The 27,673-nt window shown below is 40.9% G+C and overlaps 8 protein-coding genes and 1 pseudogene across 8 annotated transcripts; 5 read left to right on the forward strand and 4 right to left on the reverse strand.

Annotated features, from left to right (window-relative positions):
- Positions 1 to 476, forward strand: LOC143400978 (histone H2B type 1-C/E/F/G/I). Its single transcript, XM_076857956.2, has one exon. It carries the CDS (start codon positions 2 to 4, stop codon positions 380 to 382), a length of 381 nt encoding a protein of 126 aa, XP_076714071.1. The 5' UTR covers position 1; the 3' UTR covers positions 383 to 476.
- A 4,138-nt stretch (positions 477 to 4,614) lies between these two features.
- Positions 4,615 to 4,977, reverse strand: LOC143400979 (histone H4). The gene has a single exon (XM_076857957.2). It carries the CDS (start codon positions 4,965 to 4,967, stop codon positions 4,656 to 4,658), a length of 312 nt encoding a protein of 103 aa, XP_076714072.1. The 5' UTR covers positions 4,968 to 4,977; the 3' UTR covers positions 4,615 to 4,655.
- A 5,413-nt stretch (positions 4,978 to 10,390) lies between these two features.
- On the reverse strand, positions 10,391 to 10,952 carry LOC143401624 (histone H3). Its single transcript, XM_076859285.2, has one exon. It carries the CDS (start codon positions 10,949 to 10,951, stop codon positions 10,541 to 10,543), a length of 411 nt encoding a protein of 136 aa, XP_076715400.1. The 5' UTR covers position 10,952; the 3' UTR covers positions 10,391 to 10,540.
- Positions 10,953 to 11,885: 933 nt separating this feature from the next.
- On the reverse strand, positions 11,886 to 12,562 carry LOC143401625 (histone H2A type 1-B). Its single transcript, XM_076859286.2, has one exon. It carries the CDS (start codon positions 12,283 to 12,285, stop codon positions 11,893 to 11,895), a length of 393 nt encoding a protein of 130 aa, XP_076715401.1. The 5' UTR covers positions 12,286 to 12,562; the 3' UTR covers positions 11,886 to 11,892.
- A 29-nt stretch (positions 12,563 to 12,591) lies between these two features.
- On the forward strand, positions 12,592 to 23,188 carry LOC143402221 (histone H2B type 1-C/E/F/G/I-like; annotated as a pseudogene).
- LOC143400980 (histone H2B type 1-C/E/F/G/I) lies at positions 12,985 to 13,579 on the reverse strand. The gene has a single exon (XM_076857958.1). It carries the CDS (start codon positions 13,565 to 13,567, stop codon positions 13,187 to 13,189), a length of 381 nt encoding a protein of 126 aa, XP_076714073.1. The 5' UTR covers positions 13,568 to 13,579; the 3' UTR covers positions 12,985 to 13,186.
- LOC143400982 (histone H2A type 1-B) lies at positions 13,867 to 15,629 on the forward strand. Its single transcript, XM_076857959.2, has one exon. The coding sequence runs from the start codon at positions 13,899 to 13,901 to the stop codon at positions 14,289 to 14,291; it is 393 nt and encodes a 130-aa protein (XP_076714074.1). The 5' UTR covers positions 13,867 to 13,898; the 3' UTR covers positions 14,292 to 15,629.
- LOC143400983 (histone H4) lies at positions 18,404 to 19,164 on the forward strand. The gene has a single exon (XM_076857960.2). It carries the CDS (start codon positions 18,411 to 18,413, stop codon positions 18,720 to 18,722), a length of 312 nt encoding a protein of 103 aa, XP_076714075.1. The 5' UTR covers positions 18,404 to 18,410; the 3' UTR covers positions 18,723 to 19,164.
- Positions 22,828 to 25,997, forward strand: LOC143401626 (histone H3.1). Its single transcript, XM_076859288.2, has one exon. The coding sequence runs from the start codon at positions 23,754 to 23,756 to the stop codon at positions 24,162 to 24,164; it is 411 nt and encodes a 136-aa protein (XP_076715403.1). The 5' UTR covers positions 22,828 to 23,753; the 3' UTR covers positions 24,165 to 25,997.
- Positions 25,998 to 27,673: the final 1,676 nt, after the last annotated feature.

The raw sequence follows: 27,673 nt of genomic DNA on the forward strand, positions 1-27,673 counted from the left end.
GATGCCTGAGCCAGCGAAATCCGCTCCTGCCCCAAAAAAGGGTTCTAAAAAGGCGGTGACCAAGGCGCAGAAGAAGGATGGCAAGAAGCGCAAGCGCAGCCGCAAGGAGAGCTACTCGGTCTACGTGTACAAGGTGCTCAAGCAGGTGCACCCCGACACCGGCATCTCGTCCAAGGCCATGGGCATCATGAACTCGTTCGTGAACGACATCTTCGAGCGTATCGCGGGCGAGGCCTCGCGCCTGGCGCACTACAACAAGCGCTCGACCATCACGTCCCGGGAGATCCAGACGGCCGTGCGCCTGCTGCTGCCCGGGGAGCTGGCCAAGCACGCCGTGTCTGAGGGCACCAAGGCGGTCACCAAGTACACCAGCTCCAAGTAATCGGTCGTGCCAATGCGTTTATTAAACCCAAAGGCTCTTTTCAGAGCCACTCAACTGTTCTCGAACGAGTTGTGCACTAAAGTGAAATTTGTCCCTGGCAGCTTGCAAAGTTCTTAATAAAATGCAGCCTCTTGGGTGGCTGTCTACCAGCTGCAATTTCAGGGTGTTATTGTATGCGTGACTGTTACAGAATCTTCCTGAAAATGAGGATGAGTCCTTAAACTCATTCAGTCAGTATGCGGGTGGCCCTCGGCTCTTCATGAAACTTGGTCACTTAATATGAGACAATTGAGCATCTATGGTACAAGTGCAAATTCCCCCATGTCGACCCCTTGCTTGTCTCCCTTCCTGTCCTTTGCTGCTCCGTTCTGCCTGTGATGTCAGTTTTTTGCTTTTCCGGTTCATGTGCTAACTTGGGTTTGGGCGACAGCAATCAGTACCTTGCCTTCCCTTCTGTGATTAACAAACCAGGCATGTAGAAATTAAAATCTCAGTATTCAGATACCTCAGATTCCTCATTAGAATGGCAAAGGCTATAGGATTCACTTCAGTATTCAAACCACCTCTACTTGCAAGAGTCTCTCCCCCTTTTCAGTCTGACCTATGTAATTGTGAATAGGGAGGGATGAAGGGACTGCCACAGGTCATAGTGTGAAAAGAATAATTGTGGAAATATTCTTGTTCTTGTTCTGTTTTTTGATGGGGATTACTGGGGGTTGAACCTAAACTGCAACCTGAGAGCTGAATACATGTGCTCTACCAGAGCTACACCCCACCATAAGGTGTACCTTCTTAACATGCATTTGCTGGACCTTGAGGTCTGCAAGTCTACAAACCTGCAATCATTTAATGTCCAACAGACTAAATTCCAGGTAATAAACAGCTGAGTTTCCCTTCCTCACTTGTCAAGTCACTGTAGGGTAGAAGCTGTCATGGGGGAGGTAGGCTAGAAAAGTTTTGCTGGGAGCTCTTTATTCATAAGTGGAAATGCTACATCCACTCTTACTACCTACAGAGGCTCCTTGAGAAACACTCCTAGCCAGCCTTCCCAGCCAGTTTGCTAGCCTAGCTTTTGTTCTTTGAAGAATAAATAAATGTAAAGAGAGAAACGAGTATTTTAAAGTTACTAAATTGCAACTGCATTTCCACTGTACTCACTAAAGGTGTAGTTTCAGATGATACTGAAAATTCCTAGCCAATGGTGAATCCAATTTTCATTAGACTCACAGACCTCATTTGAAAAGCACACCTGACCATGTATCACCCACACCCTAAGCCTTTGTGCTCTCAGCACAAAATAGAACACTGCTGTGGCCTCCAGCTCTGCAACGTGTGTTCTCATCTAAATACGTAACCCAACCTCGGAATATTAATTTTCTGGTTTTCGTTTCTCATTTTTCTCATTTCTTCTTTTTTTTTCCAGATTTTGAAATTCCCAATGATTTCTTCAAGCTTTGCAATTTTCTTTGTCCAATTGCCCCCTGATTATACAAACCTCCCCAACAAAGACATTAGTTGATTGATCAAAAATTCCCATCTCAGCTAAATTATCATATTCTTGGGGATCATGGATTAGCAAGGCTGTAAGCAACTTAGCTAGACTCTGTTCCAAAATACAAAATAAAAAGGGCTGGGATGTTGGTCCATGGTAGAGCACCCTGAGTTCAATCCCCAGTACGGAAAATAAATAAATAGTAAAGACTTCATGTCAAACAATGAAGCTTAGGTGGATTTTTCAGAAAATAAAATGTTATTGAAAGCTCCTGAGCAGAGAACACATGATCAGCCCACTTCCAGTAGCAGGATCCTAGATGAATTGGAGAGAAATAATACTGGTGAAAGAAGATAACTGTTCAAACCAAAGAAAGAGCAGCAGCAATAGAGCAGTGGATACAGGAAACAAACCCGAGAGCAGTCCAAGAGTTTCCATTAATTATTTTTCCCAGTTTTTGTTGAAATTTCTCTGTGCTAAGTGTTGAGATTCAGCATCAAGGAAGACATACAAAAGCCAGCTCTCCTGGGATGACTAGTTTAGTCCCCAGAGAAAAGAGATGGTAAACAAGTTGACAACTGAGCAAAGCAATTCAAATAAAGTTCTATGAAGAAATAAAATAAAACCAAGGGCCATGATTGTGATGATGTAACACTTCAGAGAAAGGAACCAAAACTCTAGGAAGTAAAAATTCTGGATTAACATTAACTGTTGGTACAAAAAGTCTAAAAGTAGAAAAGAATTTGTGCCTAAGAAATAAAAGGCTTATGTGCTGGACATCTCTAATCAAAATTATGAGAAAGTGAATGAAAAAAACACCTGCTCATCTGGGAAACAAATATGCAAAAAGAAGGCTTATTTGTTTTGTGATAGCACAATTGGAATTTTAAACACTTTTTAAGTTGCTATGTGGAAAAATGGATTTTATAAATTTTAAAGTAGCAAGAAATGAGAAAAAAATGAGAGGTTATTTCAAATAATCATGGTGAAATTATTAGTTAGATTCAGAAGAAAACTGAAATAATTGATGAACTGGTTTATATGGATGAAGAAACAAGTGAGTGAATTTACTGAGCCTTTATTTGTCTTACTCTGTGAAACAGAGTAACTGAGACTAAGGAATTGATAATGAACAGAAAGCTATTTCTCTCATGTCTTCAGGCTAGGAATTAAAATCTGGCCGAGGACCATCTGCTGCTATATCATTTCAAGGCAGATGACAGGGAAAAGAGAAAGGGGCTTGACTCAACCTAAAAGATCTCCTAAATTATGGACTCAGGAACAACAGTGGCTAGCAAATTATTACAGACCACAAAGATAAAAAACACCAGTACATATCTTTATGGTTCAAATGCCAACTTCTTTTTCTGCATGCCTCTCAAATGTCATGAGAAATGAAAACAGTTATAGAATAACAATGATAACCAAACATTATGTTTATCATGACCCATGCACTGGTCAAAAGCCTCGACAAATAATTTTATTTTATTCAGTATCAAGCCTATAAGAAAGATAGTATTCTTATTCATACATAGGTAAAAGGCTCAGAGAGGTCAAAAAACCTGAACAAAGACACATTAAGAGCACTTTTCAGGACTGTTTCCCAAACTTCAAAAGGTATTGAGACTGTTTCCTGTAAAGGTATGATTATGCTTAATCACAGACTACTAAATATGTATGCCTTATTAAATACATTTATTAAAATAATAAATCGATAGAAGAAAAATCAAAGGGCCTCATGATAAAATGCATTTTAAAGTCTTTCATAATAAGACTAAAAATAATATTGTGAGATTCAGTTTAGTCTCTCAGGTCTCTGAGAATTTAATTCTTTCAGAATGGATAATCGTGCATTCTGAAATATAACACTATTAAAGAGTTGATCTAACTACTCAAGAATATATAGAGCTTCCATACTCAGAGAAGAAATGATGACAAAATAAACACTCTTATTCAAGGTGTTCTCCAGTATGTCTCCCCTTATCTGTCTATCCTTAAATTTTTAGTCCTCAGATCTCAGGCCCTAACATCCTAGAAGGCAGGTTGTTGTCAGGAAATCCATGGTGCTCTGGGACGCCCTTGGGACCCTAAAAGGATAAAAGCTCATGAAATGTGTATGTCCCTACATTTATTCTTAAGCACATTCTTTTCAGCAGTTTTTGGTTCATATATTAAGAAATGCTGTTGGGGGCTGGGGATATAGCCGAGTTGGTAGAGTGCTTGTCACAAATCCTCAGGTGGCGACAGTACCCGGGTTATAAAATCTCATTTATCTGTAGCACGAAACAGGGCCTCAATACACTTCCTACAATGTGACACAAGCTCCCAAGAAAAGCTCTTGCCACCTACATAGTGGTACAAGACTTCTTAAGGAATAAAACCCACTGGAGAAAACAGTACTGCAGCTGACAACGGTACACTGCAGAAAGCTCAGAATAGAAATTTTGTGCCTCAAACATGGTGTGGAATGAGAAGCAAGGTGGTTAAGATGCACGGAATACATTATGTGAAACAGTGCTTCCCAACAGTGTACTCACACTGGGGACTCCCCTTATCCTTTAAAAAAGGCTCCCCCCGAAAATCCTTCACTGGGGACTATTCCAGTCTGTACCTGCTGAAAACACTGTAACCATGGTACAAAACCCTTCCGCTGACATAATCAAAATGCCACAATGTGAAAGAATAAAACAGTAACGCAACCCTTTCACGTGAAAGGATGGGTGGCCCTGAAAAGGGCCTTTGTAGAGAAAAGGAAAGGGACTCCAAGGACAATACCACGGCTCAGCCGCCGAAGCCGTAGAGGGTGCGGCCCTGGCGCTTGAGCGCGTAGACCACGTCCATGGCCGTGACCGTCTTGCGCTTGGCGTGCTCCGTGTAGGTGACGGCGTCGCGGATCACGTTCTCCAGGAACACCTTGAGCACGCCGCGGGTCTCCTCGTAGATGAGCCCGGAGATGCGCTTGACGCCGCCACGGCGGGCCAGGCGGCGGATGGCGGGCTTGGTGATGCCCTGGATGTTGTCGCGCAGGACTTTACGGTGGCGCTTGGCGCCGCCTTTGCCCAGGCCTTTGCCACCCTTCCCACGACCAGACATGCTGCAAGGAGAATTGGATTCTCAGCACAATAAGTTCTCCTAGTCGCCAGAAGGCTTTTATAATAAACTTGCGGACCTGTTTGGAAACTACAAGAGCAGGGGCGGGAACTCCAGTTGGTACCCGCCCTTCTGCATATTTGTCTCTGGCTCACAGGAACTGACCAAGAGACTCCGAGGCAACCTAGAACATAGAAGTGCAATTTAAGTGTGTGTGTGTATACACTCACGTATTTTCTACAAACCTTGACACTTGCCCAACAATATGAAATAATGCATGCTGTTATTCCTTATAAGGTGCTTTAAATACAATTTGAATCAATTCAGTTCTTTATTGTTTAACCTTAAATGATTTTTATGGACCTAGGGAGTCTGGAAACCTAAGCAGGGCTCTTTAGATGCCGGCCTATTGGAAAAATAAAACTATGTAATGGCTACTGAATTACAGGATCAGGAGTGGAAATAGAGAAAAAAAAAATTTTCATCTTTATTTTTACTATCCTCCAATTACACTTTAGCATTTTCTTCACCTGAGAACAATAGAATTGACCAGTTATGTGCCACTAATCACATCACATTCCAGCTGTCAATATCCTAGATATCCTAAAATAGCATCTGAACCCATCACACCTGCACTAGTAATTCTTGAACATATGGGTTGATTAGGTTTAAATATGTTGATATTGCACTACCTTGGTGATCACTTCTTTGTAATTCCATGTATAATCCTCTGAAACTTTATAAAACATTCCAGGAAGGGACCCAAAAGGTCATGCGACATGAATATAAATCCATGACACAGCCTCCTCTAGAGGCTCCTCAAAGAGTGAAATGAAAGGACCTGGGCTTCCTAAATGTTCAGAAAAGAGCACTAAATTCTATGAATGATTGAATACAAATTATAAATTAGAATAATCTGGTGGAAATATATAAGTGGAAATGGCAATGACAACTTCATTAATAAAAGAAAAAAAATATTATTTTCCTTTCCTCCAATCTTAGAAAGTTTTTGTGTAAAAATAGCTTAAGTATTTCTTTACAATTGAAATGAAGAAAAAATGTTGTAGGAATTAAAGCTGGTTTCCATTTTTTTCCTTTTAAGGATAGTGGTGCACTGGGGATTGAGCCCAAGGCTTGGCACATGTTTTCTAGGCAAATTCTAATCCACAGTTTTTTTGGTTTTTTTTTTTTTTTGAGACAGAGTTTGACTAAATTGCCCATGCAGGCTTGAAATTTGCAATCTTGTCTCAGCCACTCAAGTAGCTGGGATTCCAGTTGGGATGCTCAGACAGGAGTATGGGAATAAATTTAAAGGTGGAGATTGTTGAAAGAAAAGAAGTGCAAGTTCTATGAGTGGCAGAAGGACTTTCCCCAACCACATTAATTATTTAAGAATAGCAACAAGAGAGCATCAAATCTGTCCAGGCAGATCTGATCACAACTGCTTGCTCCAAAGTAAAGGGTACACTCATTTAAAGACATTTATATGTGGATAGATCTGCTCAGGGGTAGACATGACAATTTTAGGCAGATTTTTTTTTTTTTTTTTTTTTTTACTTTTTTTTAGATGTTGATGGACTTTTATTTTTTACATTTATTTATATGTGGTGCTGAGAATTGACCCAGGGCCTCACATATGCTACCCAAGTGCTCTACAGCTGAGGAACAACCTACACTAAGCACATTTTTGATCTTGTGGAAATTGGCATAAACTCCATGAGAGATTTCGATATAGCTTAAGAATAATCAATCTCTTACCCAAAATGTATAAGATTTCAGCCTTTGAATTCCTTGTTTCTCTAAATATGAGATAGCCACCTTGCTATGTAAATCCAGGCAATAAATAATTCTTGCTAACTTTCTTTTTATTCGCCATGTTCAATCTATGTTCTGCATGACCTAAAGGGATTACTGAGCCAGAGACCCTGACAGTATGCAATTTACAATACAGACATATATCCCAAGTCATAGGCCAAATAACCTCTGGATGTGATTACATGCACCTCTAACACTTGTTCAGAATTTTCTCAACATCTACAGGAGATTATCTAAAGCTGTACCCCCAACTATTGAGGATATGAGAAGTTGTTATCCTATTGTGATATATAAGGTATGTATGATTTTGTGCCAAGTGTATAGTTCTTTTGTCCTTCCTTACATCTATGTAAATCTGTTAATGTTTACTCAATAATAAATGGTGTGTTTTCTCTCTTCTCTTTAGTACAGAGGTATCCATTCATTACCAGAATTATTTCATTTCTTCAAAATGTGAAGGGAATAAAGAGCCTCATAGGGTCACATTTCATTATTTTACGTTAAATAGTTATATGGTTATTGAACATGAATTATATATCTGGATTAATATTGGATTAAAACCCTTAGGAAAACAGACCGCATGGGCTATTTCAGAGTTTAATGTTAGACAGAAACTGGAATAACTACTTCTTTCAAAATTGCCATTTATCTTCAATGATGTTTAAGGCCCCAACAGGCGAGGCTTTCATTCAGTGCAAAAGGAATAACAAGAATCAGGTTCTCCTATGTCAGCAGCACTGCCCAGACTAACTGGTGCAGGAACAAGCATTTGGGAAATAATCATGATGGCAGAAGGAGGTTCACGACCCTCGTGGCTGCAGACTCTGTATATGGAAAACCCTTTCGTATCAATAATTGTATGACAGATGGATGAAACCAAATCCATACTTTGTATGTTTACAATCTCCTAGGAGGAAATTAAAATGAACAAGTATACACATACTATGAAATAGATTATAATGGCCACTAAAGTGACCAGTACAGGAATTTAAACTGGAAAGATTAAATCCCAAGGATTTGATGAAATGACATATATAAAGATGTCAAAGTACATTCTTAGATTAGTTTAAAATATAATTTAAGCTGGGGAGAGAAAAAGGGGGAAAAACTGAAAAAAAAAAAGATACAGTGAAACATTAGAGGTTATGACCAATATCATGTAACTTATAAGAGTAAAATCGACTCTCAAATACACATCAGTGTTTGTATACATTCCATGACAGTTCTAAATTACAGTGCAGAATGGTGATTCAATGCTGTGATAAAAGACTTTGCCTCATAAAAGAGAAATTCTTAAATCCTAAAACTACAGGAATTTGGGGCATAAAAATTTGAAGTGTTTTCATTGCAATAAACAAAATGAATTAAAGTCCATAAAGATGGCAGTTCATAACCAACAAAGATAATTTGAAAATAGCCAATGCAACTGCAAAATAAGAGAGCCAGAACCACAACCATGATGAGGAAGATAAAAGATGAATTTATGAAGAATCCTTCAAATGTGCTGATAGGCTTCACGTGGTGACAAAAGAAGGGGAAGAATTGAGAAAGTGGAGTGTGAACTAGTTTAAAAAAAAAAAGGCATTGTTAGTAGGTCTTTTAGGGATTCGAATTATAATGTTACTTGGAGTTGGTAATTTTCGGGGACTGCTGTGTATCCAGAAGTCAACCATGATAAGGATAGAGGACAGGACTGCAGGCCTAGCCTTCTGAAGTGTCCACATAAAACTTAAAGATGAATTTAAGGAAGGTAAGAAAGGCACTCCATTGGACAATTCCTGCTGACTGAAGAAAAAACTCTTCCTATGTGATGCAGCAGAAAATCAACTGTCATGAGTTAAATCCCTTTACATTGGAAAACATAAGCTCTGTAGTATGTGAATAAATGCTCAAAGTAAAAGTGACTTATACTAAGCTGCTTTCTCATCTCAAACATTTAGATTACTTTGAATTTTTTTTTTTGACATTTATTTTTTTCCTAGTCCAAGTTGGGTGTGCTACATGATGTATTCAGACATTTGTTGCTTTAGATGGGATCAAGAAAAGGACGAGAGAAACCCTCAGCTTCTTTGGACTTTGTACCCAGAGCTTGTGTGTGTGTGTGTGTGTGTGTGTTTCTTTTCTCTTTTCCAGATGAACTCAGGGGTACTGAACCACTGAACCACATCCCAGTATTTTATTTAGAGATAGGGTCCCACTGAGTTGCTTAACACCCCACGGTTGTGGAGGTTGGCTTGAAATTGCAAACTTCCTGCCTCAGCGTCCCCAGCCCCTGGGATTTCATGCTAGCACCACCATGCCCAGCAGTACCCAGCATGTTTCGATTCACAGTCATAATGAAATACCGAGTGTACATGCATCAAAATAAACATAATGTATGTGAGGGGGGCATATCTTATAAGAAGTGAATGAAATAAAATTAAAACACATTCTGACTACAGTCCTGTATTCAATATGAAGAAGCTAAGTGGTACCACCTTCCCTCAACATTTGCATAAGTTGTAAATGTAGTACTTGACTATAAATAGTTTTTAAACGTGTTGTGTGTATGTGTGAATGCTGACACATTCCTTCATCTTATTCCTAAACACCTTTTCAAAGTCCCTCTTCCACATCTAAAACACAACAGACCTAATCTGCAGAGGGTCATAAACATTTTACTGATTTTCCCAAGCACAGCCAGTTCAAAGAATTATTTTTTAATTCATGAAAGAGTTCCTCTTTATAATTTCCACTGAATCGCCCCTGAAATAAACTATGGTTTCAATCATTATTTCAGGAAGATTACTGACTATTCCATTTCCTTAAAGAAATGAACATTTGAACTCCCAAAATTAATCTTCCCCAAAAAACCACTATGATGCTTGTTGAGCCAAAGAGAGAGAGAGAGAGAGAGGGAGGGAGAGAGAGATGGTTCTAATGAACTGTTGTTCCAAACATCTGCTACTGTTGTTCTTGTGGAGAAACCCCAAAAGATCCTGTTACTGCCTCTAAATTGTAAGGTTTCCTGGATAAATCTGAATAAAAATCAAGCAGTTGAATTTATGAAATGCCAAGAAGATGTCATCAAACTGAAACTACAAAGACAAATCTTATATTTTAAGCAATGTTCTCTTCAAGCTGATAATATGAAGGGATGTTTTGACAAACGCATAGGCCTATGATTTTCAAAAACTGACAAATACAATATATGACTGGGGTCCTGGATCAGTATTAGGCTGGCACAGAATGCCCAAGATCCTGGGTTGAACTCCTAGCACGGACAAAGGAACGCAAAAAAGTAAACAAATATAAATTATAAAAGCCAAACTGATCTCAGTGAATGGTAATATAAAATTGGAGATTCCTTAGGGGGAATAGTCAGTTTCCCTCCCTGAATTTCAACAAGCACATTTCTGGAAACAGTTAAAACTCTTTAAGCTGAGAAGCTGCGAGTGAGATGGGAACCAATCAGCTTAAAGACCTTCTACGCACTACCCTGCGGCAGGCCAATCCTCTTTAAGTCTGGGTTGTGTTCACAGACACAATTTTAAAATAATATCCTAACAGTCGCATAAAGAACACGTGAGGGTAACTTAGTAAAAATTTAGAAACTCACAATAAGGGACAGATTCATTTAACTAATTTAATTACCATGGGTTAGAAATAGACACGGGGACAACGCCAGATGAATCTCAACAGCGATGAAGAGCTCTTCAAAGGAAAAGGTGGGTGGCTCTGAAAAGAGCCTTTGGGTTCAGCTTAGTCCTGTTTCTAAGAGTTTACGCCCTCTCTCCCCGGATGCGACGCGCCAGCTGGATGTCCTTGGGCATGATGGTGACGCGCTTGGCGTGGATGGCGCACAGGTTGGTGTCCTCGAACAGACCCACCAGGTAGGCCTCGCTGGCCTCCTGCAGCGCCATGACGGCCGAGCTCTGGAAGCGCAGGTCGGTCTTGAAGTCCTGCGCGATCTCGCGCACCAGGCGCTGGAACGGCAGCTTGCGGATCAGCAGCTCGGTGGACTTCTGGTAGCGGCGGATCTCGCGCAGCGCCACGGTGCCCGGCCGGTAGCGGTGAGGCTTCTTGACGCCGCCGGTGGCCGGGGCGCTCTTGCGGGCGGCCTTGGTGGCCAGCTGCTTCCGTGGGGCCTTGCCGCCGGTGGACTTACGGGCCGTCTGCTTTGTACGGGCCATTACAATCGCAAAGAAACTGTACTAAATGGAAAACTGAATGCTTACGACTTGCTACCTGTGTATGTATAAAGAGAGGCACCTTCTGATTGGGCCACGCAGCCGTTACCTTACAGCTAGCAGCAAAGGTATTGGTGGCGACATCCACTTCCTGATCACATGAACACCCTAAGCATTTAACCAAATATTAACATCTTCCTGACTCTCCGTAATTGTTTTCAGCTCTTGCTCGCCTGTACTTTCCTGAGTGCCTTTCACATGCTTTCTCTGCTCTCTGAATTAAGATGACATGTTGCTTGCCGAACAAAATTCTTAAAGTTTAAATTTGGCGCCAGAAATCCATTTCATCAACTTTTGAAAAGGGCAAACAAAAATGTCATCAGGCAATTCTCATTCGCCTGCAAAAAGTATACTTACATAAAAATCCTAATGTTGACTTAAACTTCCAGGTTTCTAAATGCATCATAATCTTTTAGTATGAAATTCTCAAAACTCACCATTAACACTACTTTATCTTTACTACTTTAATAGCACCCACGGGAAATATTGGAAAATAATCCTGCTATTACCAATTTGAACAGCCTTAGGCAACATTTTAAGTCAAACAAGGAAAGCATGGGATGCTATTACAACAAAGCAGCATTTAACCTGTGGCTTTATTGCTGTCGCGAAATAAACTTCCTAATGAAAATCTAACCAGTAAGGTTGGCACTTGATTTTCCACGAAGATCGAATTGCCTATCATGCAAACATGTAGCAGGCTTTTATGAAATTTACACTTCCCAGATACTTAACACTTCCCAACCTTAACGTGATTACTTCGACAGACACATTCACGATAACGTTTTTCAGGTAAGTGGAAGCCCTTTGAATGATTATCTAAGTGGCTCTTAAAAGAGCCTTTGGTTATGCATGACTGGATATCAAAAATTCCTGATTTCCATTTACTTGCCCTTAGCCTTATGGTGGCTCTCGGTCTTCTTGGGCAGCAGCACCGCCTGGATGTTGGGCAGGACGCCGCCCTGAGCGATGGTCACACGGCCCAGCAGCTTGTTGAGCTCCTCGTCGTTGCGGATGGCCAGCTGCAGGTGGCGGGGGATGATACGCGTCTTCTTGTTGTCACGGGCCGCGTTGCCAGCCAGCTCCAGGATCTCGGCGGTCAGATACTCCAGCACAGCGGCCAGGTAGACAGGAGCGCCGGCCCCAACTCGCTCGGAGTAGTTGCCTTTGCGTAGAAGCCGATGCACACGACCCACTGGGAACTGAAGACCGGCTCGGGAAGAGCGAGTCTTGGCCTTGGCCCGCGCCTTGCCGCCCTGTTTGCCGCGTCCGGACATGTTAAATCCAGTACAGATGCTGCTCCACGAAGGAAAGAAAAACCTTCTTTAAGTTCTTGGGCTGCTGAGAATCTCTTATACATGTAAACCGGATTGTAAACTCTGCTCAGTGATTGGTTAAATTAATGTGTATGATTTAGACCAATTGGAAAGATGATATACAATCCCTTAATTTGCATAGGACCAAACTACTCCTGAAAATTATCCAATCAAAGCATAAGCTGTAAGGACGTGTTGGCATAGAACACTCCAAATATTCATGCAACGCATGAGAGATTCGTTTTTTTCTTTTTAATATCTTTTCCCATGCCTGAGCAAGCGAAGTCCGCTCCTGCCCAAAAAAGGGTTCTAAAAAGGCGGTGACCAAGGCGCAGAAGAAGGATAGGAAGAAGCGCAAGCACAGCCGCAAGGAGAGCTACTCCGTCTACGTGTACAAGGTGCTCAAGCAGGTGCACCCCGACACCGGCATCTCGTCCAAGGCCATGGGAATCATGAACTTCTTTGTGAACGACATCTTCGAGCGCATCGCGGGGGAGGCCTCGCGCCTGGCGCACTACAACAAGGGCTCGACCATCACGTCCCGGGAGACGGACGCGCGCCTGCTGCTGCCCGGGGAGCTGGCCAAGCACGCCGTGTTGGAGGGCACCAAGGCGGTCACCAAGTACACCAAAGTGGTTTTAGTCGACCTACATCTACTGATTGGATTCTTTCAATTTATGGAAAGGTTGTTGTTGTATGATTTCCTGGCCATTCCTGGCCAAAGTAACTTGTAATCCAGTCTAAAACCTTGTCTCATTTCACAGCATGAATCGAAGTTACAAGTGCAAATACATTTACAACTCTTCAGGTGAATATATGTGGCTCTGAAAAGAGCCTTTGGTTTGTAGAAAGTACAAGCTGCTCACTTGGAGCTGGTGTACTTAGTGACTGCTTTGGTGCCCTCCGACACCGCGTGCTTGGCCAGCTCCCCGGGCAGCAGCAGGCGCACGGCCGTCTGGATCTCCCGGGACGTGATGGTCGAGCGCTTGTTGTAGTGCGCCAGGCGCGAGGCCTCGCCCGCGATACGCTCGAAGATGTCGTTCACGAACGAGTTCATGATGCCCATGGCCTTGGACGAGATGCCGGTGTCGGGGTGCACCTGCTTGAGCACCTTGTACACGTAGACCGAGTAGCTCTCCTTGCGGCTGCGCTTGCGCTTCTTGCCGTCCTTCTTCTGCGCCTTGGTCACGGCCTTCTTGGAGCCCTTCTTCGGGGCAGGAGCGGACTTCGCAGGCTCAGGCATTTCGATGTGAATTAGACACAACAACAAAGGAAAAATTGAACGCAATGATGGAGTGTGTTTGGGGCCTCTTCTTTTATAGGGCTTGTATGCAAATAAGGGATTGAAAAACTTTCAGATGTGATTTGAAAATGTATTGATGACGGAACATATGCAAATTTGATTGCATCATAGTTCCTTTCTTATTGGGTGAATAGCACATGAAAATTTTAACCAATCCAAATTCGCCATTTGGAATTCTACCTACCACTATAAGAAGCTTCTTGTAGCTCTACTTACACCATTTCACTTTTGCTTTTCCTTCGATTGTTGTTTCGTTGTGTTCCGAACCAGAATGTCTGGACGCGGCAAACAGGGCGGCAAGGCGCGAGCCAAGGCCAAGACTCGCTCTTCCCGAGCCGGTCTTCAGTTCCCAGTGGGTCGTGTGCATCGGCTGCTACGCAAAGGTAACTACTCCGAGCGGGTCGGGGCCGGCGCGCCCGTCTACCTGGCGGCGGTGCTGGAGTACCTGACGGCGGAGATCCTGGAGCTGGCTGGCAACGCCGCCCGCGACAACAAGAAGACGCGCATCATCCCGCGCCACTTGCAGCTGGCCATCCGCAACGACGAGGAGCTCAACAAGCTGCTGGGCCGTGTGACCATCGCTCAAGGCGGCGTCCTGCCCAACATCCAGGCGGTGCTGCTGCCCAAGAAGACTGAGAGCCACCATAAGGCGAAGGGAAAGTGAGAAGCTTAGAATTTTCGTAGCACTCCTTATTCTCCGAAATCAAAGGCTCTTTTCAGAGCCACACACTAATTCTTTGAAAGTGCTGGAATACGTTAAGCCTGACTGCTTAAGCTTCATTTTTCATTTTACTGTATTTTTGAGGCTGCAATTAATAGATCCCAACACTTGAGGAAAGTGCTGTTTTTTGACCCTGCAACAGTGCATTGTGTTTCATTACATTTTATGATTCAAACATTAAAAGTAGGAGGAAAAATTCTGTTCCTGGTACCCCAATTCCTATAGAGAAGTGTCATGCATTGTTGTTAGAAAAGAAATATTAAAAATAAGAACGAGAACAAAGAGAAAACCTACCCAATCACTTTGCAGGGCGGGCTTTTTGAATTAAGAAGGCGCCAAGTCCCTAGGCTGTCTACATCATAGGTTTTATCCAGGACACAAATGTGCATGGTATCCCATCCAAGAGGGCACTTTCATACCAAGAACATCTAGTGTGCTTGCTGCATCTGATGTCAGAATAATTCAAATATGTTATTTCCCCAGAACTGAAAAAAAGCTTCTTCAGAGGGATCATTCTGTTTTAACGATGAAAACTGTTGTAACACTTTGTTTTGTTTTGTTTTGTTTGTTTGGATGCGGGGAGGAGGGAGGAGGACAGAATGCATGAAGTTTTACAAATTTAAATGATAAGTATACACATGGGTTTTCTAGCTGGACCCCTGTGAGTTCACAATGTGATGGTGTGCAATATATTTAGGAAAAAAAATTTTTTTTTTTTTGGAAGATTTTCTTTCAAACTAGACAGCTGGATTTGTAGCTGGAGGCTCAGTCATGTGTGGAGTGGTTTCTATTCTAAGTGTTAATTATTAAGAGTGGTTAAAGCCAGAATTAGACAGTCAGTATAGATAGGTAAATCGAGTCAGGTTGGATCAAGAAGGCCAATTTTGAGTGAGTCTGGTAAATTGAAAACAGTCCTCTGAGGGATTGAAATGTTAATTCCTTTGAGCCCTTCTTGTACCCTTCTCTAGAACCTGCCCATTTCAACCTGTTGCTAAGGTAATCCTAGGAATCGCCCCTCCTTACAGGGAGCTATAAAGTTGTTAATTAATGTGTCCTGGGCAGCTCTTTCTGGGCCTTCCCCTTTAGCACACCTGTTTCCCACCTCTTGGCCATCCCACCAAGCATTCCTGGAGGTAGTCACCTACAAGGGAAGGAGAGAGATAAGCAGAAGAGAGCAGGAGAAGAAAGGAATCCTAGGACATATAAAAGGGCAGAATGCCTGAATTCTTCTCCCTTCCAAGAGAAGTCTAAGTCACTCCTTCTTAAATAAACCTGGCTTTCTATGCTTGCCTCAGTGTGCTTCTCTAATGTTCACACTTCAACAGGTGAGGAAGCAGAACTCATCACCAGTAACCAGTGATATCAAGATTGCTATTGCTGACATGAAGGCATTCCACCTGACATCTTTATATACAATGCAAAATGTGTGTGTGCGCGTGTGTGTGTGTGTGTGTGTGTGTGTGTGTAACGTGCGATAATCATAATCATTGTGGTCAACATCCGTGAAAATCAGATGAAAGGAATTTTTGATAGTCCTAGAAACTTCGGCATATGCCACAGAAACCTAAAAATCAAGTACATGCTGTTTTTCATAACCAAAAAATAAAAAATAAAATAATGGTCTCTTATACCATTAACATATGACAGTTATCAAAGTGTAAAATTCACTATAATAAACCAAGTCTCAAATATATAATGAATGTAATAAATGTGTGTGTGTGTGTGTGTGTGTGTGTGTGTTTTGTTGTTTTTTCTTTTTTGGAGGGACTATATATGAGATGATTTTCTATTGCAAAGATAGGTGTGCTCTGTAATGGGCAAAAATCATTACAATCATCAATATCCTACAAGTTTATAATTAAAAACACAGAAACAGTGCCCTAATAAAGAGCCAAATAGATGCACATTCCCCTAGAAGACTTTTTAAAAGCTTGGGAAGGCCTTTTAGACTATGTACTCATATGATAGTGAATAAAATGTAATCCATTCTTTATCTCAATCCATAGTTTGATTATTTCTAAAAAGGGTTCAGAACTATTCTCCATAGATCAGAGTCCATACATTCATGTATTTAATGAGCCACTCCTGCTGAAGAAACTGATTTAGGGCTTCACTTTAAACTTCTCATCATGTTGTTACCAATGATGTCTTGAGATGACCTTCAGAACAAGTGTTCACTTATGGAAAGTATATGAAAGGATCAGTACAGATTCTAGCACCTCTTTACCTTCAGTTAATATATATGACACCTCTTAAATTTTTGGTTTTTGAGGGAGGGAGATGGATAAAGCTGAGGATAAAACCCTGCAGAGCCTCCTAGGCAAGTAAATGCTCTATCACCAAGCCACATTCCCAGCCCCATGTCTACTATTTTAGAAGAGCTTATTCTTATAGAAATAAAAACAAATAAAATGGAAAAACTGCAAGATATATTTCTGTGGGTTTGCATGGTATAGCTCCTTGATATCCTTCCTATACTCATTTATCACATAGCACAATATTTCATTTGTCATTCTTTCTGGACTCCAAAGAAATCAACCTGGCTTTCTTATCTCATTCTTTGCTTCAAAAGGCTTTCATGAATAGTAAAAAGCTTCACACTTTGATTTTGTTTTCAAATGTTTTTTTTTTTTTTTTGGGGGGGGGTGGGGGGTGGGGGGGGTTGTTTTGCTTTTTGTTTTTTATAAAATGCCTTGTGCTTCCCCAATGACTACTACTTCTAACCTACAGAACTTTTACTGTATATATTTAAGCTTGAACTTTCATAGACACCAAGTGTTTAAAGAATCAGTTTTGGATGCTCACACTTTCAAGGGCAAAAGTATAGTCTCCTTCTATGGACACTCTACCTTTGAATAATTCAAATGTTAATAATTTTTCTGGCTGTCCATTGTCCTTGCCTTGATGAGTAATGATATATTTAACAAGACAAATATAATGATATATTTTCCAGCACGAGCAATTTTTTTATATGTCTCATTCTGTCTTCACTTCAGTATCGTATTGAATCTCATTGAATCATATTCAAAATCCAGTGTTTTGAATCCTATGCCATCAACATTTAATAAGAAACCCCAAACACAGGAGGAAAGGAAGATCCTGACACTACTACCTATGGAATACAAAATAATACCAAACATTTTTTTTATTGAAATATTTCACACTTTTTGCAAATCTTCATTTGGTGTATATTTTACTCAAATAATATTTACATTTTATTGGAGGTGACTGTATCCGCCTTAAAATTAATCATAAATTAACTTAATGTGAGTTGCTCAAATATACCTGATATTTTCCAATTAATGCAGAGTAGCTTTTTAAATTAAATCACATTAAAAAAAAATTCAGTCCTCAGGAGCAACATCCATATTTCCAATGTTACAGGTTGCTCTACTTTATCAGACAGTGCAAATCCTAGGAGGAATTGTTAGAAGTGTGGAGGTGGTCATAAGAAGTGATTAAATAAATTTAAATGTGATCACGAAAATTTCACAATGACTTTTTAAATCAAAATTTTACACAAATACAGAGATGGGGATTAGGATAGCAACCGAAGGTAGAGCCAGGCTGCCAAAGAGCTTAGGAAGAGATTCAAGAGCACTGAAGTAGAAGTCCTTCTGTGGGCCCACAGACTTCGTTCCCTTTACCCAGTGGATCTCAGTTCAGTCCTCACTCCCTAGGGCATTCTAACAGTGTCAATAACCCTTTCGATTTGATTCAAAGTGAACAGTTTCTTTTAAATTGCAGAGAAGCAAGTAAATCATGCATATTCGACATGACAAAGTGTATTTATAAAAATTCATCCACGACCCTAAGCATGGCTTCAATCCTACGGGTACCTCTGGGTTACTGAATCAATGGGCAAGCAAGAACACCCTGCGCTCTTGGTCTCCTCCTCCCTCTGCCTATGGGTTTCGCAAGCATTGTGGGCGGTGACCAATGATTTTGGAACAATCCTCTCACTCTTTCCCGCCCTCATGTCCGGTTTTCAATAAGGTCCGCTGGAGGACTATAAACACACGTTTTGCAGCATTGTGAGCTACTCGTTCCCAGCTTTTAACCATGTCTGGTCGTGGCAAAGGAGGCAAAGGCCTGGGCAAAGGCGGCGCCAAGCGCCACCGCAAAGTCCTGCGCGACAACATCCAGGGCATCACCAAGCCCGCCATCCGCCGCCTGGCCCGCCGTGGCGGCGTCAAGCGCATCTCCGGGCTCATCTACGAGGAGACCCGCGGCGTGCTCAAGGTGTTCCTGGAGAACGTGATCCGCGACGCCGTCACCTACACGGAGCACGCCAAGCGCAAGACGGTCACGGCCATGGACGTGGTCTACGCGCTCAAGCGCCAGGGCCGCACCCTCTACGGCTTCGGCGGCTGAGTTTCACCAGCGCTTACCCAGAGAAGTCTCTAAACGGTCCTTTTTAGGGCCACTTTTTAGTTTTCACTCTAAAGGGCTGTGAAGTTCCTTTGCTTTTGTTTTCTCCCTCCTGGTTAATAATAAGATAACTCAGAAAGCGTATTGTCCTAATTTGCTCCATCAACTGCTATGATAGTTTCCTCCGTGTTAATGCGGTCATTTTGGGGGGTGAACCCTTGCCCATGAGTCGCAATGGGGTTGTTCTGTAGAAACTCAGCTGAGTGTACCAGTTAAAACAGGCAGCTTATTAACCCACATGTTATCTCTATTTTGCTGCATGGTATTTTATAATCCATAGGTTTGACTTCCTCTACAAATTTTGGGTATTTTTGTCAGCTATAAAACCAAAACAGGTACTTGACTATTATAATAAAGCACCTAGAAAGTAAATTTTGAAATATTACCAACGAAGAGTCAGATTAAGCTTGTCTTCTGTATCTTGCCCTTGAAGGGCAGAATATGTCAACCCGAAACATGCCATCTGGGAGTACGCTGAAAGTGTTTTTATCACCATAGTTTGGCGTGCCTGTGAAGAGAAATCTGTACAAACGAGCCTTATTGAAGAAATGCTTAGCGTCCAAAGTACTGTGCCACCATTAATGACTGTAGCACAAACCCCTCCTTTTTTTTTTTTTTAATAAACTTATTTTTATGTGGTGTTGAGGATCTAACCCAGCGCCCCGAGCATGCCAGGCCAGTGCGCTGCCGCTTGAGCCACATCCCCAGCCCACAAACCCCCTTTTTATGTCTTCATCATTTACTATTCTGTCAAGTTCAGTATTTAAGCATTCAATTTCTATGTATGCCTATGGGTCTTCATTATTATGATCTCACATGTCATGGAATAAATGTGTATCTTTCTCTTGATAATCTTTGATAACATGGATCTCAGCCAAGAAAACAGGAAGTTAAAAATGAAATGGAGATTTTTTTTTTTTTTTCCTGTCCTAGCTTTTACAAGAGGTCACTGGCAGTAGCCCTTACAGGCACCTTCAAATGGTGCACTTCACCTCCCCTGTAAACCAGATTCCTGCTTACAGGCTAATAGAATCAATCCGAATACCATGGAGTGATATATAGTCAGGCTTCCTTTTGGTTCTTAGACATCTATTTTTTCTGACAGTACTGAAATGGAATAATTCATAAGGTGGCCTCCACGCTATTGTGTGAACATAGCCTGTAATTTTTATCTACTAAAAGACATACACTTAAAAAAAAGAAGTGACCTATCCTGTTTCACTACTATGTCACCATCAAATATCAAGTTCAGGACCACCACAGACAACTATCATGGCTTGATGGCTTATTTTAACAGTTTTTAAGCATTGGCATGTGCTCAAATACAATTGAAAAGGTCATTTCACTTTCAGCAGCACACACACAAATGGTCTACTTTCAAGACAGGAACCATATGCGACCACATCTTTGTGTGCTTTGTGGATGCAAAACACAGTTCTTGCTCCAAAAACATAATTTATTCTGAGCCAAATATGATTGACCAAGGTGTGGGAATATGGATTGAGGTCACTCTGAAGAATATGCTCCACAACAGAAGTGGTTACATAAAATTTAATAGTCGCAAAAAAAAAAAAAAAAAGAAAGTAATCAATGCATTTACTGCACACACTGGTGGGGATATAGATAGGTAGGGTTGCAACAGAGTGGGGAAAATTCTTGTATATAGGCTTCAGATGTTATTTTACAACATTTTTATACTTGAGGATTGGTGAAATGTAGAGGTCAGCAAAGCTGAAAAAAAACTTCCAAAAGATGTAAGTATTAGTCACAAGTATATTAGCTCGGATACACAGGTGGTGTCCCGACCGGCAGGACACATCAACGTGGGCAGCGAACCTAGATGGGGAGGAATGAAGGGACAAGAGACACGAAAGGTGACAGCAAGACAGGAGTTCTGATCAAGCTGCAAACTTTTATTGTTCACACAGGGGTATTTATGGGCTGGGAATGGGGAAGCTCTCTTATTGGCAGTTGCTGGAAGTCTTCACAAGGTGAGATAACTCAGGATGCTTCAGGAAGACAGATGGCCGCAGGATGTCTCAGGGAGATGGATGGCTGCAGGATGTCTCCCAGGCAAGATGCCTCCCGGGGGGCTGTTTCTTGTAACTGTCGGGCTATTCTTTGAAGGAGAACTCCCTTTTGGTCCTGGCACTGTCAGGCTTTTCTTTGAAGGAGAACTCCCTTTTGGTCCCTGGCAGGTGGTAGTAAATGGCTATTAAATTGACTAAGGCTAGCCCAAGATCATTTTGCCTCTCAATCTTGCAACAGTCCATCTCTCCACAATTAAGATGTTCTAGTCAGCCAAGCAGCTTGCAGGATCTTCAATACAAAAGTGGTTTCTTCAGAGAACTTTAGATCATACCTCCAGGGAATAACAGAGCTCTTAAAATCCATCCCTCTCCATATCTAAGTGAAGGAGACAGTGACCCAAACTAAGTGAAAGCTGGGAACAGAAAATTTTAATGTACTAGACAACATTAGACTTTCAGGTTGAAAAACACACTCAGGTGGATTCTTTCTGTACTGTAGTAGTGACATTACATCACCTCAGTAAAATGTATTTTTCAATTTGTAAGGCACATAAAATCAAAAAGTAGGCAACATATTAGAAAGCACCCAAGGCCCAGTCATATAAGCATCGGGCAACATTGAACTTCGTAGTTAGCCAGTATAAAATTATGAAAGCTAAATATGGGACAAATTTGAGAACATTCAAGTATTTAGAAAATCACTATATACAGACCTTAAGGCCTGAAAATAAATAAATAGTATAAAGTAGTACTACAGTAGTCCAATTTATTTTTTGAATTTAGCCCCTGCTGCTCTGCCACTGAAACATTTTTTTAAATGGACTTCTTTCTTTCTCATTCGCTCGGCCTGCTCCTCCCTAATCTCTCCCCCTCCCTAATCGCAGGGCAAATACAATTACCTTTCTTCTCCATCCTAGACAGTTATTTGTTCTTGAGCACACGTCCACCATTGGAATGAAGTAATTCAGACTTTGGGGATGGCAGCTGAAGATCTCAGAAATGACTATTTCCCAAATTAACAAATGAATTAGAAGTCTAAACAGACAACAGATTGAATGTAGCCTTTGAATCACACCTTCCAAAGCCCCCATTTCCTGCTAATGAACAGAATCACAGCCTTTGGGACAGGACTCCCCAGTGTTTCTCCTTTGCAAGCAAAGCAGTAAACCTTCCTTTTCTTTTTTCGCAAAATCATGTCCTCATTATTGGGTTGGCATCAGGGACAATACCAGGCGTTTGGCAACACTACATATCTATAGGGACGGGAATTTCCTCCTATACAGTTCCTAAATTCTGCTGCACTGACTAAAATAAACCACACACACTGTCATGATGTTTCCTCCTTATGTAAAACGGGTCAAATGTGAAAAGAAGATAAAATATATTTACAAAACATAGTACAAGTATCTCGATCTGGCAAAAGTGAGTGGCTCTGATAAAACTATTTGATGATATCTAAAACAAAAAAACACAACATCTGTTGCAAGTAAATTTATTACAACTTTAAACTGTTTATATTTGGTAAACTCCCCGGACAGCAATAGACACACAGCTATCTGAACCTCCCTAAAGCTGATGGATGAGCACTCTAAGTGCTCAACTTAAGAGTTGAGAAGTGAGAAGACTTCTCCATGCTCTCAAACACGTTCAGGATGCCCAAGGTCTTAGACTGAATGCCAAAATCAGGGCGGACTTTATCCAGGACCTTACAAACTTCCTGTCTTTACTGTAGTGTTTGGGTTTTGTGTGTGTGCATAGGTGATCCTTCCACTGTTTCTTAGCTCTGACATTTTGGAAACTGGTGTTCTCTTTTTAAAATGGCTTCAAGAAAACACGAAAATTTAGTTCCACTAACAGGCCGTCAAGGTCCTCTTATATAAGCAGGCTCATGCAAAACAGGACTTAGAAGTCTACGTTCTGATTGGACCATACTACCCAATGGACTAAGAGTATGTAAATTGTACGTTTCCAATCTGCTTTCCTTTCATTGGCTGAAAAATGATCTTGCTAGGGAGCCAAAAGGCTGATTTTCGTGCCATATCATAATTTTCTTTACTAAGAGTTTTTCCCAGTAAATGTCCCTTTTGAAAAGATGTACCGACTGTGGCGTTTGAATGTTAAAACAAGTAAAGGAATCCTGTTGTCTGGGGTCAGCTCTGCTGATGTCTGAAATTGCGCAGGACGCCTCGGATCTCTCCAGCAAGAATCCCGAGACCTGCGTCACCGGTGCCTGAGAAGACACAGCGGCTCTCCACCGCCATCTTGCCGAGGTTCGCGTCCGCCTTAAAGAGCCAGCGACAAGTTAGAGGATCGTGCTGCGTGTGCCTGGTGGGAAACAAAAATCTTTACTTTGGAACAGAATATCATAAAAGACTGTAAGAGGCTTAGATATTTTCAGTAATTATAATGAAACTAAGATTCAGAAAAGATGTGCGATCAGTAGATAATGGATTTAGATGTTTTTCTTAATTTTTTTTTAACGATACTGTATTGAACTCAAAACCCTCACGCATGCTATGTAAGCACTGCACCACTAGCTCACACTCCTGGCCCTGCACTTTTAAATGGGCGGATGAGGACACTGGAAGGGAAAAAAAAAAAAAAACAACAAGATTTTGAAAACTAGAATCCTAAAGCAATTTATTCTGTTTTGTAGAGCGGAACAATAACCTGTGATTGTTCATATGTAATGTTAGAGGTATGACACATTGTCAAAGTAACTTCGGAAAACGGTTTTTAAAGGCTATTTAACTGAAATTACCGCTCAAAATCTGCACTGAAGAAGAAGCAAGCACGAACCACCCCAAGCACTTCCGGACTCCACCCCCGGACTACAAGGGCGTTCTCCACAATCCAAGGGAGTGCAATCCAATCAGGGCCTTTCTGTTTGTATAAATAGAGGAGCCTGCAGACCTTCCTCCTCCTACTGAGCTGACCCAAAGCTATGGCCCGCACTAAGCAGACGGCGCGCAAGTCCACCGGCGGCAAGGCCCCGCGCAAGCAGCTGGCCACCAAGGCCGCCCGCAAGAGCGCCCCGGCCACCGGCGGCGTCAAGAAACCTCACCGCTACCGGCCCGGCACCGTGGCGCTGCGCGAGATCCGCCGCTACCAGAAGTCCACCGAGCTGCTGATCCGCAAGCTGCCGTTCCAGCGCCTGGTGCGCGAGATCGCGCAGGACTTCAAGACCGACCTGCGCTTCCAGAGCTCGGCCGTCATGGCGCTGCAGGAGGCCTGCGAGGCCTACCTGGTGGGGCTGTTCGAGGACACCAACCTGTGCGCCATCCACGCCAAGCGCGTCACCATCATGCCCAAGGACATCCAGCTGGCGCGCCGCATCCGCGGAGAAAGGGCGTAAAATATTTTGCCGAGTATTCGAATAAGGTTTAAAGGCTCTTTTCAGGGCCAACTACATCTTACTGGAAGATGCTGCATTACTCGCAAAATAAGAGATAACTTTGCACTCACGGTCAAGTTCTTAAATAATGTGCTCTTTTCACCCTTTTAAATCAAGGGCTTTTTCCATGGTTTTTGTTTTGCCGATTTTCTGCCCTAGTTGTAAATACAAAGGTTTATGTTGGTATCTAATTGATAAATCTTTAGGGACTTTTCAACTTACACTTGGCTTTCTGCTTCTTTGCACTATTCCAAGTGATGGCGCTCCACCTTAGGCATGAACACTTAAAATAGTTGAATTTCCATAACTCTACTTTGATTTTGAAAATAGTCCAGGTTGTCAAGACTCCTGGTATGCATCAGAGGGGTAGTACCTTTTCTTGCTAGGTTATGGAGGCCCACAAGCCAGCCACCTCGTGGCCCTGCATGCAACCCTTATGGCCAAGGTTTCGATTATTACCCAGAACATGAAGGACATAGATTTTGCAAAGTATTTGGCAACGTTCATTATATCATAAAATCCAGGTCCTAGGGAAGGAAGCTTAAATCCAAACAGGACCAGAAGGGAAACAGCAATTCTATTCTGAAACTACATAGGCAGACTACCTTGAAAATGTATAAGGATATGTGTGGCGGGAGATTTCCTGTTAAACAGTCCAGCCTGGGCAACTTAGTGATACCCTTCTCTCAAAAAACATATTCTTAAAATAAGGGAGGAAGACAGGACATGTGGCTTGGAATAGAGAACCAGCTGTTTTAAGTTGCTGGCTCTCTTGCATTGCCAGAAGGCCCTTCTCAAAAAGAACCAGCTGGGTTGAATTCCCAATATCACAATAAATGTTTAAGAATAAAACGTTATTAAGATATGCTGTTGGGTGGTAGAATCAATATAGGCAATTTGTAGAGATACACAAGCAAAGTTAATCATAGTAAATCCTGCCAATTATATAAAAGAAATTTATAATCATGGAAAGTCTGCAAAACATTTGAGACTTGAGTGCTGTGAACTCAGGCATTTGAGTATCTTTGAAAAAAAGATCAACTGTCCACAGTTAAAATACTAGATAGTTATAATATTATTGACTCCTACAAGGTTGGAAAAAAGTATTCCACGATTGAATGTATTTTCCTGTATACTATAAATTTGTTCAAATTGTGGCACATAAGTTTCAACCTGTTTCAGTTTCACAGTTTTGGACTTGGAGGAATGAGGATTCAGTTGGCACATAAAACATTGTGCCATTACATCCACCAGAACACCTAGGATGCTCCTTTGCAAAAAAAAAAAAAAAAAAAAAAAAAAAACTCAGAAAATATTTTGATCAAATTAACACTTAAAATAAAAGATTATTGAGCAAACAAAACTTACCATTGAAAGCATTCCTGGTTATATAGTTTTATGTAGTGTATATTTGTAATGTATACCTGTTAATATATTTTAAATAAGGTTTATATAATTTCAATATATAGTTTTGGTAACCGAAATAGGAATGATCGACATTTACTGTGTATTTTCAATTTGCAAGAAGTCATGGATCATTATATGAACCTTCAACAGTACACTACTAGCTAAGACACATAATGACTATTATACAAGTACTAAACTGAAGTGGAAACTAAAAAATTTAGATAAGTGGTGTATCCAAAACTTTTCCCATTAATAATTATGATTTTTTAAAGAACAGCATCAGCACAATTATCACCAGTTCCCTGAGGACTTTATCATCTGAGAAGCTGTTGACTGTGATATTTTCATTGGCACAATTTAATTATTTCATATTGCATATTTAAAATAAATGCATGAATTTTGAAATTAGCAGGTTCCTATGTAATTATGAAGTTCTACTGTACAATTACAGTAAGTTGTCAGAAAATGTAACTGATAAATGTACATAAAAACTCAACATTGGCAGGTTTTAGATTTTATATCCAGCATGTCATTAATACCCTAGATGTGTTAGCTACATACATACATACACACACACACACACTTTTTTTTTTTTTTTTTTTAATTTTCAAAAGCTAACACAAGGACAGTGGTTACTAGCTGATGTTTTAAAATGAATTCTGATTTTTGCTTAGGGAAGATTACAAATTTGAGTCATAATATTTTATATGTTGGTACTTTAAACTATATATATATCCATTCCAGGGCCTTCTGTAACTACTGTTGGAGCATAGAAAATGATACCCCAAACTAATGCAGCTTCAAAAACAAAATTTCTTCTGACCTTCAACTGTCCTGTCTCTATCTCCTCTTCCTCCCCCATCCCCAGGCATGTCACTGAAATTGGATTCTCTTCCTCATAATAAGACATTAGAGCCACTTTTCCCCAATGCAAGCCATAAAGCCTAAATATATTATTCTAATTTTCCCCCATCTTTCATTGCCTAGGAGCTGGACATAATGAACTCCCCTAACCTACCTTGTCTGATGGTGGATCAAAAGATTTTTCATCACATTCAATTCATTTTTCACGACATTTCACCTAGTTAAGAAGGAGCTGCTCCTCAACAGGGAGGAGAAAGACTGTCACCCAGCAAGGTCAAGAAGAATCTGGACAAGTCTTGCTGGGTTTCCCCACATATTCGATTATTATTAAATTATGTCCAATCATATGTACACATGGCTGTCCATACTTTATCAAACATAAGCATATAAATGAATAGTTTGCCTTGAGTTTTGGGTCTTCATGCTAAAAATTTCTATGTCATGTAAACTACATCACATAAATTTATTATTTTTTTATTAACCTATCTTTTGTCATTGGGGTATCAATCATTACTATGATGGATAAAGAAAGATATCACACCTTTCTTCCCCTACAGTACATATAATTTAAAAAACAAGTAGCCAGGCACAGTGGTACATACATGTCATCCCAGTAATAACGAATTATCAAGACATTATCTCAAAATAAAAAGGGCTGGGCATTTGGTTCAGTGGTAAATGCACCTGGGTTCAAACCCCAGTATTAGTGGGGGGCGCGGGGTGGGGAATGTAATCTGCATGACGAGTGGCTTTGCCTTATGGAAATAACAGCTAAAACTAAAAAGACAATTAAGAAATTTTATGTATCATTTTTCCACATCTTCCTGCCTTATTAGCCCAAAACAAAAATAGTGCAAATACTTCTTGTTTCTGTTCTGTTGCTGTTGTTGTTTATAGTAAATATAGCCCCAAAATTTTTGAATAGTGTACTTGAGAAGAAGACAATTTGAAAATCAAGCTGTGAAGAAAAGGATCATAAAAGAGCAAGAGAAATATAATACTTTTGGCTTCGTATATTTAAAAAAATATATTAAAAATTGTTAATATCTGGCAATAATTTAACCCACTTGATGGCCTTTCTGAGATTTAGTTGATTATTTTTTTCAATGTACAAACACACCCAAAATAGAGGAAAACAAAACAAAGATTCAAGCCCTAGAATCTAGTAAAGAAAAAAATAAGCACATTAAGATTTTTTC

Source organism: Callospermophilus lateralis, chromosome 6 (assembly GCF_048772815.1).
Source record: "Callospermophilus lateralis isolate mCalLat2 chromosome 6, mCalLat2.hap1, whole genome shotgun sequence".
NCBI classification, from domain to species: domain Eukaryota; kingdom Metazoa; phylum Chordata; class Mammalia; order Rodentia; family Sciuridae; genus Callospermophilus; species Callospermophilus lateralis.

What these genes read in the sequence shown, in the direction of transcription:
- LOC143400978 (XM_076857956.2), top strand. Translation starts at nt 2, where the DNA reads ATGCCTGAGCCAGCGAAATCCGCTCCTGCCCCAAAAAAGGGTTCTAAA.
- LOC143400979 (XM_076857957.2), bottom strand. Translation starts at nt 4,967, where the DNA reads ATGTCTGGTCGTGGGAAGGGTGGCAAAGGCCTGGGCAAAGGCGGCGCC.
- LOC143401624 (XM_076859285.2), bottom strand. Translation starts at nt 10,951, where the DNA reads ATGGCCCGTACAAAGCAGACGGCCCGTAAGTCCACCGGCGGCAAGGCC.
- LOC143401625 (XM_076859286.2), bottom strand. Translation starts at nt 12,285, where the DNA reads ATGTCCGGACGCGGCAAACAGGGCGGCAAGGCGCGGGCCAAGGCCAAG.
- LOC143400980 (XM_076857958.1), bottom strand. Translation starts at nt 13,567, where the DNA reads ATGCCTGAGCCTGCGAAGTCCGCTCCTGCCCCGAAGAAGGGCTCCAAG.
- LOC143400982 (XM_076857959.2), top strand. Translation starts at nt 13,899, where the DNA reads ATGTCTGGACGCGGCAAACAGGGCGGCAAGGCGCGAGCCAAGGCCAAG.
- LOC143400983 (XM_076857960.2), top strand. Translation starts at nt 18,411, where the DNA reads ATGTCTGGTCGTGGCAAAGGAGGCAAAGGCCTGGGCAAAGGCGGCGCC.
- LOC143401626 (XM_076859288.2), top strand. Translation starts at nt 23,754, where the DNA reads ATGGCCCGCACTAAGCAGACGGCGCGCAAGTCCACCGGCGGCAAGGCC.